The sequence below is a fragment of the Gobius niger genome (genome assembly GCF_951799975.1).
Source record: "Gobius niger genome assembly, chromosome: 12".
Classification (NCBI taxonomy): domain Eukaryota; kingdom Metazoa; phylum Chordata; class Actinopteri; order Gobiiformes; family Gobiidae; genus Gobius; species Gobius niger.
Window position 1 is genome coordinate 18,746,322 of NC_136863.1, and position 11,238 is coordinate 18,757,559.

General features: G+C 42.1%; 1 protein-coding gene across 3 annotated transcripts; it reads left to right on the forward strand.

Annotated features, from left to right (window-relative positions):
- Positions 1-9,751, forward strand: LOC306971240 (BTB/POZ domain-containing protein 10-like). Of its 3 annotated transcripts, none has more exons than XM_079567442.1 (8): positions 1-133; positions 4,722-4,957; positions 5,387-5,675; positions 5,907-6,009; positions 6,785-6,905; positions 8,315-8,512; positions 8,591-8,701; positions 9,248-9,751. In XM_079567442.1, exons 1-8 carry the CDS (start codon positions 105-107, stop codon positions 9,715-9,717), a joined length of 1,557 nt encoding a protein of 518 aa, XP_079423568.1. In that variant the 5' UTR covers positions 1-104; the 3' UTR covers positions 9,718-9,751. The 3 variants fall into 3 exon arrangements, with proteins under 3 accessions (XP_079423568.1, XP_079423567.1, XP_079423569.1); XM_079567441.1 differs by lacking the exon at positions 1-133 and adding an exon at positions 1,443-1,734; XM_079567443.1 differs by lacking the exon at positions 1-133 and adding an exon at positions 4,447-4,638.
- The last annotated feature ends 1,487 nt before the right edge of the window (positions 9,752-11,238 follow it).

Sequence of the window (11,238 nt, forward strand, 5' to 3'; positions counted from 1 at the left end):
ATCTTTTATTTCTATGGTCTGTATGGGTCAGATAATCAGTTGTAAAGTACAATCAAGATTGAGCAGTTTTTGACAGACTCTCTGGCACACGTACAACAATCTGGATGAATAACAGGGAATGTATCGGAGAGAGGTAAGAAGAATGAAGATTAACATTATAGATCTTAGCTAATAGCTAGCTGCTGTTAGCCAAGCTTCCACCAGTTGGCTAGCCTTGGCGTTTTAGGTTAACGTTTCAACAAAACTATAAATATCTCAGCCGTAATATAACAAACAATATCACTTTTTTAATGTTAGGTGGTGTTTTACTGCGTTGCATAATCAAATCAAAAGCTACTTTCAGTTCAGTACTGAAAATATTCAACGATTATGCACAACATTTTCAACCAGACTTGCATGCATTACTGTTATGCGTAGTTATGCTGCGTTCATATCCAATAACCACAAAATGGGGAGTTGGCATAGTTTAAAACTATTTAAAACTGTGTATTATTTTACCCTGTTCTGTAGTACATTACACAATATTGTTGAATGTAATGCACTATAGTCCAATTATAATGGGCTATAAGGCCATTATAGTTGTTTTTGATCAGAAATGCATTATTGGGCGTCTGTAAATCTGTAACAATAAGCATTTAAGTGTGTTATTTTCCCTAACTTCGTGTTGGACGAATAGAAGTTGTAGCTGTGACAGATGTTGTTCTGGATAATCCCAGTCACTGTGTATTACGTGACAAGCTGCTGAAGAGTTTTAAGACTATGTAGCTGAGGTACAGTAGCGTTGGAGAATATAAAATCAAAATTATTGGGTTGTAAAAAATCCTTTATTATACGGTACATAACCGTTCTCACTTAATCTTACATACCCGCAAAATGTGACCTGTTACAAAAGTGAGTCAGAAGAACCATGTAGTTCTAGTGACACCTGCTGGTCATTCACATTATTCATAGTACTATACCTACATAAATAGCTTTCATTATGTATATCAATGTCAATGTACAGTTGGTTGGTCTTGGCCAATTGAAGACGTTGTTCTATTGAAAGAAGATGATTCAGGTTAATGCTAAAAAAAAAAAAAAAAAAAAAAAAAAACGTATTCAGTTAAGTAATTTTAACCCTTTGTTTTGTAAAAGATTAGAATTTTGATTTCTTCTCACCTCTTCATATACTTTAATTCCCCCGTACAGTTTATTATTTAGCCGTGCGTCATAATAGCCATCTACCCGAACACACCGCATACAGTGAATAACCGGTGCTTGTAATGATAATATATAATAAATAATGTAGTAATAGTAAGGTGACTCTTATCCTCATGTTATTTTAGAAAAGACCACTAGCTGGTTTATCCCTACGCGTTCGAGGTTTGACACTGTTATTAAGGCGGCATTAATGTTCGAGCATCCCTCGAGCACGTGAAGGCAGCACCGCTCTGATTCAGTCTTGCACGCGGCCATTCACAATTTCATGAGTCTCCGCGGACTCTGAATGACTGGCCAGCGCGGCTCTCCTCCTCACGCTCCAGACACAGATCGCTGGCTTTGGGCGAGGCGGTCGTCTTTACCAGCCAGCCTAAGTCCATCCCGAGTTTAGAAACGATGCGGATTAAGTTGCAAAGTGATGAGCAAGGATGCTGAAACTGCCGGCAAGCCCGTTTTGTTCGGAGGAGCACGAGGCTTTTGTTCCGCTGTTGTGCCCTGCTGCTTTGTCTTCACTTGGCCCTCGGATACAGACCGGTGGGTACGGGGCTCCGGGACCTTGTCTGCGCATCCCTCGCTAAATATACGATTGTCATTTAGGCCGTTATGCCATATTTCTAAATGAAAAAGAAATGTTAAGTCATTGATTAGGATGATGTTGCTGTGTGTGTCTGCGGAACCGGGGGTTCTCTGGGTTTTAATAATGTAGATACATTTAATTTTTCTTAATTTAACTGAAATATTGCCAAAGCTTGGATTTTAACTTACATGGGAAAATAAAATAACTGGTTTTAAATATGCATTCCAAGTCCAAAGTTTCCTCTTTTCATCTTCTTTTAAATTCTTTGTACTGAGTAGTGCCATGCATGTGCATCATTTTTTGTCATTTTTGTCTTCAAAGCAAAGATGCAGTCATTTGGAGCAGTTTCAGTGTTGGGCCATCACTATGTCGGTGTCAGCAGACCCTAAATAATAAATGGGACCCTCACCCCTCAAAGCGCATGCCTCATGCTTTTTATAGACTGCTACATTCTTATTTTTCATTTTGTTAGTGTTCACTTTTATTCCGCCTGTAATCTTGCTGAGCGGTGAGGACCAGGTAGTGTCCAGGAAAAGTGTAACGTTAGCCTGACATGAGTGAAATGAGGCTCATAGATTTGCCTTACGAAAGATGAGACGGTGCCTAGTGTAAGTGAAATATTGCCTTCTCAGTCTCTTTGTTCCCTCTGCCTCCGCTGGTCTAATCGCTGGATGCTGGACCAACAGCTGCAAGAGTTGTGCATTTTTATATCTAAATGTGTTTTTCAAGCATTGTGTTTCTTAGTGGAGGAGAGGCATAATGAAAATATCTAAAACCTTTCTTTAAACCTTATTGTTCACACTTAATAGATAACAGTTGACATGTTTGTAATGAATGTTTGAAATGAAGCAGGTCTGAGTATTTGGTGTTTTTATATATGCCCCTTCCCATACCTGCTGTTGTGACCCTTTTCAAGGACACTGGCACAGTCTGCAGCTCCTTTCAGATGGAGCTAGTGCGATCTGATGAAAAGGTTTAGTCACGGGGTGACACGAGAAAAAACAGATGGAGGAAAATAGATGTAGTTATTAATGAAGTAAACTCAATGAACCACAACCAATGATATGTAATGGTGAAGGTAATGTAGAGGTGTCTGCAGGAAGCGTGGATGGCAGTGATGGGTTCGTGCTGACAGGATTTAGATAAACTTGTACAATGTACTGCTGAAAGTGAAACCCCAAATGAACAAATCTCATAGAAGGATTACTGTATCTAGCTTCACTCCTTTTCTCATCTACTGCATGTTCCCCTACATCTATTAGTTGTCTTGGGCACAAACAGCATGTCTGGTGTTACTAGTCTTCTGCCCGGAGACCATGATGCAGAATCTCTATTATTTATTTATGAGATTATACAAATTCTAATTCCAGGCACAAGGAGGGCAGGAAGAGTGAATTGTGACATTTTGATATGAAGAGATTTTAGATTTTTGGTTTAAAGGCAAGGCAAGTTTATGTTTATGGCACATTTCATGTACTTGACAACTCAATGTGCCTCACAGCAACACCAGACACCCAAAAATAATTAAAAACACATGCTTTTATTATACATTTTGGACATCTTGAATGTTTCAACATAGACGGCAGGCTTTGCTAAAGTTCTGTATTCTGTCTTTTCTAGGGCTGCACAAAAGTCCATAATCACAAGAAGCCACAAATCACAGGTCTCCCATCTGATTGAGATTCATACTGCTAAGACAACAAAAGAAAGACACAATTTGGTTTTTGGCTGAACATCAAGTTAAATCTCTGTAAATCTGTGTCTTAGATCGTAAAAGTGTAGTTATTTACACACTCCTTTAGTGCATCCCTGTGATTAGACGGCCATCATCATTTTTCAGAGCAGCTCCTCTCTGGAGAGTGCAGCCTGGATCATTACGGAGATGTGTTTCTGCCACATAAGCTCGACAACACTATTGATCAGTGGTGCATTTTCTAACTGAGCCAGACTCTGGATACATACATCAGCAACAGCTTTATTAATGCAATCAATGTCCTGTGAGGTACCAGTAATATAATTGTCTTTGACTTTCTCCTAAAACGATTGTAATCCTTTTGTTTCATGAAAAGTTTGCCAGTAAAAAAATATAGGTCTATGAATATTGACATTTACCAAAACAAAACAAAGAATATGCTGTAATCCCTTAACAGTTCGTCTGATTTAAGCCCAGCAATGATCTATCTATAGCCTGAAGAACTTTTGATGACTGTCTCATTGTTTCCAGACCTACCTACACACCAAAAAGGTTTCATAAGAAGCATTAACCACGAGTTCTTTGTGTCCTAGAATGAACCAGCTAACTTAAGTTTTACCGGTAGTAAAAAAAAAAAAAAAGGAGTGCTCAAACTTTTGATGTGGCTGCCTGTCATTAATTTGAGGCCACTTCACACGCATCCCAAGTCACATGCCTGTAATGGATTGAGCTGTGGTGCCACAGTTGGATGCAGCTCGGAGGGCTAACTTGAGTTGACAGCTGAGTTTTTGCATGGCTCTCTGGTTGCACTTGAGCATGCAAAAACTCCTCCTTTGAGTGGGAGTTTGCTTAGAGGAGATGAGATATGTGCACTCAGTAAGCTTCTCATTGTTTCCTAAAGCCACGCATCATTGCTCAGCTGTGTCCCGTGGTGGTCCGAGAGAGTGCATCTTCGCCAGCGCAGAAACTTAAACCGAGCCGGCGTGGCAAGCAAAATTTACTATGAGAATGTAAATGTTCTGCAAATAGTTTGTTTTAAGTGACATAGTTACCTATTTTTAGGCTTGGAATACTGTTCAGCACAACCAATTGGACTCTGATTAACAGTTACAGGGAAGCTATGGGAAATACTGAAGGCAAACGGTTATGAAGATCCTCTGTAGTCCTGGTACTACGAAAGATTTTGCCTGCAGTAACTTTAGCAGTAACGGTTATTTAATGTATTTACGTCGTTTCTTTCTGTGTCCACAGCGAGCCGTTGGGCGGGCCCGTATTGGACGTCGAGCGGGAGCAGCAGGTCATGAGTGCGTTTGGTCCCGGGGGCGGGGCCATGGGGGGCGGGGCCACAGGTGGAGCCCGAGGAGGAGAGCACTACAGAGAGCAGAGGCGTCGCTCCAGTGACCTCTCACGAGACTCTTCTCACGAAAGAGGAGAGAACCAGCTGACACCCTGCATTCGCAACATTACCTCCCCCACTCGACAGCACGGTGAGCCCCGAGACTCAAGTTAGACATATTCCTCCTCCTCTTCCTGGTTTGGATGAAGAGCTGCGTGAAATTTGCAGCACAAAATATGTGTTGCTGAGTTATACCGCCACTTGAATTATGTAAGAGTTATAATAAGTGCATAGCTCTGCCAGTTATAGCTGTTTTTTTCCCTGAGGACTTGAATAAATAAGAAAAACGGTGCTCTCTGTTTTGATGTGTGAATAAATCTTAATTGTCTTAAATTTACCTAAAATGGGACAGCTGTGATTCAAATATTTGGAGCACTGACTATTTATATTATTCAAACAACAAGTGATAAATTGTCCGACACTCAACATAGATGCTCTGTCTTTTCTGTTTGGTCAAAGGGTTAAAACTTCACGGGTTATATTTGCGTGATTTTACCATGATGCCTCTTATGTAATGCAGATCGTGAGCGCGGAGACGGCGGCTCGTCCTCCCGATCGTCCAGCCCTCGACCCCCCAAGGTTCCTCTGACCTATGCCCACATGGGACATATACCTCGCTCCTCAGACATCCACCCCAAACTGATGGGACAGGGCCCCAACGACATGATCTACGTGTATGACCTGGGCATTAAAGAGGGCCACCGAGGACCCCTGCGGCTGGGAGAGAGGGTCACACTCATCGTAGACAACACTAGATTTGTGGTGGACCCAGCCATTTTTACAGCTCAGCCCAATACAATGCTGGGCAGGTAAGTGTCTATTCAACTTTTTATTTATTTGGTTATATAAGGGCCTATAATAATAATAATATGTTGTTGTTGTTGGTGTTTGAGGCATTAACCGTGTTATAAGCCTTTATCCTCAAGAGAAAATATACCTGAAATGTTTTTTTGTTTTTGTTTCAAGTAATGGAGCATATGCATATTATACTGAAACACACACTTTCCCCCATCCTTACACATATGCTGGTGTGCTTCCAGGATGTTTGGCTCTGGGCGGGACAACAACTTCACTCGACCGAACGACAAGGGTGAATACGAAGTGGCAGATGGGATCAGCTCCACTGTGTTCAGAGCCATTCTGGTAACTAACTCCGAACGTACTGCCGCATTTTGCATTCACTTCTCCATTGCAAGAAGTTAAATTAGGGGCTTGATAACGTAGTGTTGGATATATTGTAAAAAGTATGATCTTTCTTTAGCGGTTTACACTTGAGGTTTGATGGCATACTTCCTCAAAATGATATCGTGACACTGGCTGTTGAACAGAATTTTATTTTGGAGACGCTGAAATAAGGTGTGCTTCCTTGAATACCTAAAAATAGATTTGTTTGCTGAGTCATAACCCTGTAATCTTGTGCTGCGAGCTCTGCACCAAATGTTTGAAGTAGCTTTGCAAAGTATTTTTCAAGCCTACAGGATATGCTAAACGTACACATTTATTCCAATATGAACATCTTTAAAGCCCCAATGCCTCATTCGATTCAACATTTCTTCCGCCCACACATTTTTCCTGAACCACATTTATTCTTGATTCTACCCTTCACACTTGCCCACTTGCCTCTTTAAGCCGCACAATGGCTGGCAGAGATTTAGGCAGCAGCAGCAGCAGTTAGCCTGTGGAAAGTGGAGCACGGAGCAGGAAGTGACATCAGAGCCCAACCCCCCCCTGTAAACAGAGCATCCCTCACACACGCCTCCCTCCCTCCTGCTCTGCTCTCATCCTCTGTGTCGCTCCCAGCAGCAGCATCAGTAATGGCGTCTCGCTTCCTCTTCTTCTCTCTCTCCCCCGCTCTTGTGTGAACGCTCCACCTCTCTGCCCCTACCTGTGCGTATGTGCTCCTTTCTCAAAATGGTAGGATTACTACAAGTCGGGGATAATCCGCTGCCCCGACGGCGTTTCCATTCCTGAGCTGCGGGAGGCATGTGACTACCTCTGTATCTCCTTCGACTACAACACCATCAAGTGCAGAGACCTAAGTGAGTACTCGCGGCGGGATTCTTTCATTACGCTTCTTATTGCTGTGTTTTGTATTGCTCTGGCTAAGGCTCAGCGCTGGGTAGCTCCTCTGGTGTTCGTATGTGCCATTGTATTTTGATTAGGACACAACATGCAAACAGTTTGATTCCATAACCTCAGATATTTGCTGTTACAACTACTGCGTCTGCCCCATTGCTACTACTACTGCTACTACTGCTACTACTGCTATTACTGCTATTACTGCTACTACTACTGCTACTACTGCTACTACTACTACTACTGTGTCTGCTGCAACTACTACTACTACTACTGCTACTACTACTGTGCATGCTGCAACTACTACGGAACATATATACAATGTTGTTTACCCTAAATATGCTTTAGTGTGGGAGTCTTGTGCAGCCCGTCTGTAAGTAGGTCATGATTAGCAGTGATATTTAGTGCCTGCTGTGTAGTTATATAAACATAGCACTAGATCAGGTTTTAAGCCTGTTTTTACTTTACACAAGGATGAAAATATGGGCGAGGAGCAGGATCTTACTTTGTTAGCATATTCAGTTCTGTTGTCTGCTAAAATGTCTGTAAATGGGGTGTTTAAAAGGCCATTATCTGCTAATATGACCTATATTTTGAGCAAATTCAGGCCTAGTCTGCTGTGCTGAAGCATTCTCCCAACAATTTAACCTCACGGTGCAAGAATAAGAAAGCACCATGAATATGACTAACTCACTAACTTATTACTACTGTTTGTTGGGCCATGGATAAAACAGGGTCTTTCTCAAATTCAATTTATGATAACATTCATAAAAAAGAAATAAAATACTTTAGTGAACCTCACTGTTGCTGACTCTTGAGTTTGCCTGTCACAATCTACATTCCCAGTGTTTGATGTTTGAGAAAAATCCCATAATGTAGCGGGCCAAGCAAGTCGTAATAGCATAGTAACTTACAGGATGGTGTACACAACCTCCTTTCTCTTTTGAAAGTTAGTAACTTTCACAAATGAGATAAAAGCAGTTCAAATCAATGTAGAATTATGGCTAAATCAGTGCTGGACTTTCTATTTATCGGATTTAGTATTTTGATCACGTTTCTGCAGCGTGGAGTTTGCCCCGCGCTCTTTAGTACTGGCGCTAGAGCTGAACCGATATATTCAGTAGATGGACAGAAACTCAGAGTGGGAGAAATAGTTTGTAGTTTGTCTTGTGAGTGCTAAGATGCACAAGGCTGCACACAATGTTAATGTAAAGAAGGGGAGAGCGAAGAGGAAGCAGCACACGCTCGTAGTCAGTGTTTGTAGCACACCACGCCTCAGCGGAGCCCTTCTTTCTCGAAGCGACCCCCTCAGGCAATCGACAAAAGCACTGCTGCACTGCAAGATTCCAACTTTCTAACCCCCTCTCTGCAGGTGCCCTGATGCACGAGCTGTCCAACGACGGAGCGCGGCGACAGTTCGAGTGTTACCTGGAGGAGATGGTGCTGCCTCTGATGGTGGCCAGTGCACAGAGCGGAGAGAGGGAGTGCCATGTGGTGGTTTTGACGGACGATGATGTGGTAGACTGGGACGAGGAGTATCCCCCACAGATGGGAGAGGAGTATTCCCAAAGTAAGACTACTACAACATACACCAGCCTCTAATGTTTGAACGTTGTCTTTTAACACTGAGTGCTTCTTTGTGTTCCAGTCATATACAGCACCAAGCTGTACCGATTCTTCAAATACATTGAAAACCGAGATGTGGCCAAAGCAGTGCTGAAAGACAGAGGACTCAAGAAAATCCGACTGGGCATCGAAGGTACACACCCTCTTATGGTCCTATATGGAACAACCCATGCTGTATGCAGTTGTGCTGCTCAAAAGAGGCCCACTCAGAGGTTGTGACTTGGCAGTGCAGTGAATGATGGTGTTAACTAGGTCTACTGATGGCTTTCTGAAGCTACAAATATGTTATTGGGGTTTCTTCTACGTTTTACTGGAACTCCTTGTTGACATAGAAGAAAGTGATGACTGCTTTGGACCATGGCTTTAGTTCAATTGTCTTTGCATTTGAAAGGCAGCTTCAGAAAAATTTAAAATATACAGACTGGCGCCGCACTTGGCTGTAAGCATGGCCGTACGTACCTAATTTATGATCAACATTACATCACCAAAGGGTTCTTGTGGAAGGAGCCTGCCCTGGAGTAGTAAAAGGTTGCTCAAATGGCGTTGCCAGTCCTCCATGTCTCTTGTGTGAAAGCGTGTCAAAAAGGGGCTAGTACTAAAAAAGTTGCAGGAACAGTAAACTATTACAGTGAAAAAACTAGTTCATATCATCTGTAACCACATGTTGTCTGCCTCATAGGTTACCCAACCTACAAAGAGAAGGTGAAGCGCCGCCCCGGAGGACGTCCTGAAGTCATCTATAACTACGTGCAGCGACCGTTCATCCGGATGTCCTGGGAGAAGGAGGAAGGCAAAAGTCGACATGTGGACTTTCAGTGTGTCAAGTCCAAGTCCACCACAAACCTGGCAGCTGCAGCAGCGGACATCCCACAAGACCAGCTGGTGGTGATGCAGCCTGGGCCTCAGGTTGACGAGCTGGACACTTTGCCCCAAGGATACGAACAACAGCCATCCACAGCAGCCCTGGACCCCCTGGGACTACAGGTCGCTCATAACCCCCCAGGACCACTGGCTCCTCAGAACCCTCCTGTCCCCCAACAGGACGCTCCACATCAGGCAGCGCCCATCCACAGCAACCAGCACAGCTGCCACTCTCAGGCCACATACCACTATGAGCCCGGCCCGGACCCCCCCTCCCCTTCTGCATGAGCCTCGACGCAGCATCCACTCTTACAGACATTTTGCCACTCACAGTATGGACTGGTATGACAAAGTGCACTCCAATTGATATGTTGTGTGATGCCCAATGTGCTGTACATGCAGTGCAGCGGCAAAAGCAATAAAAAATATCCATATAACACACAATAAGGCTTATTTTCATCAACACAGCACACACTTTATTCACTGTTTATGGAACAGCATACAGTGGGGAAAAAAAAGTATTTGGTCAGTTTCACATAGACATTCTATTGGATTTTGGCCAAATACTTTTTTCCCCACTGTATGTCTGCTCCTACGCTGTGCTCTCACAGTCTTATGGACACAAAATGCTTAAATGAAGTTTGTTTTGTGATCATCACCCAGTTTAACTTTACATGGTCAGGTGTAAATTATGTTGCTTTATCTTGTGGTGCTACAATTCACTTTCATTATGCTCAAAGTACAGTGGAGCTGATTGTATGAAGTCAATCCTATACTCAACAATGGATGTATATTGTACCATTTGTTGTTGCTGGACTAGTTTAATCTGATAATAATTTCCCAGAACAAGGTTTTCTACCTCAGTAGGGGAGACTGAAAGGAACAAATAGAGTTTGCTAGAAAACTACAAAGCCATGTCCATAATGCAATTATTTTTTGTATTTTCTTTTTCAAAACAAAGGTGTTTATTCAGAATTGTGTCCGTAACACGTTATTTATTATTTTATAAAGAAATGATGCTGTCCGTTTGATCATGACAGTATGTAAATGTATTATTGTCATTTAATTATTGCATAAATGTAAACTAAATAATATATTTGCCTAAGAGCACATGATCTTTTGTTGCTGTTAAGAATGAATGCAGTGATTTTTCTGAGTGACACCACTTTGCCTTTGCTGCCCCTCTGCCGGGATCTTATAATGCTCAGCACAGGCAGATTAAATACTGTATTTAGAGTTGTGGATATGAATTTAAAATAAAAATGCTGTATAATCTGTGTGGACAGTAGACTGAAGACTTTCAGGAAATGTGTTGAGATTAAGAAAAATTTATTACACTCCAGCTTTTGTATTTTCTGACAAGATGCACTTAAGTGAGCACATGATGTCACATGAGATGTTCTGCTTTTTCAATAAATATTATTCATAAAAAACTCTATGAACTCTTTACTTGTGTATACAGAGGACACAAACTGATAATAAAATTAAGGCATAAGATTTAGTTTTACGTCTTGACAAAACTTTGTACAAAAGTAGGATTGGTCTGAAAAAACTCACACTCCCCATTTAGGTCCCCAGGGAGGGGACAGGTACAAATAAAACAGGTTTCGTACTGTAGGCGACTAAACAATGCAGTGGACTTACTAAGCATCCTTAGTTGCTAAATAGAACTGAGGTTAAAGGTGGGTCTTGTGACAGCATTTTGTCAGAGAGCCAGGCATGATGTGGAATATAAAATATTCCTAATCCTTTACATAACTAGCCTGATAAATGCAGGAGTTCAAGGTGCAGTGTGTACTGTTTTGGAAA

Coding starts and splice junctions, on each gene's coding strand:
- LOC306971240 (XM_079567441.1), top strand. CDS start 1,619: ATGAGCAAGGATGCTGAAACTGCCGGCAAGCCCGTTTTGTTCGGAGGA. Junction 8,513..8,590: donor GGGAGAGGAGTATTCCCAAA/GTAAGACTACTA, acceptor TTTGTGTTCCAG/TCATATACAGCACCAAGCTG. Junction 8,702..9,247: donor AATCCGACTGGGCATCGAAG/GTACACACCCTC, acceptor TCTGCCTCATAG/GTTACCCAACCTACAAAGAG.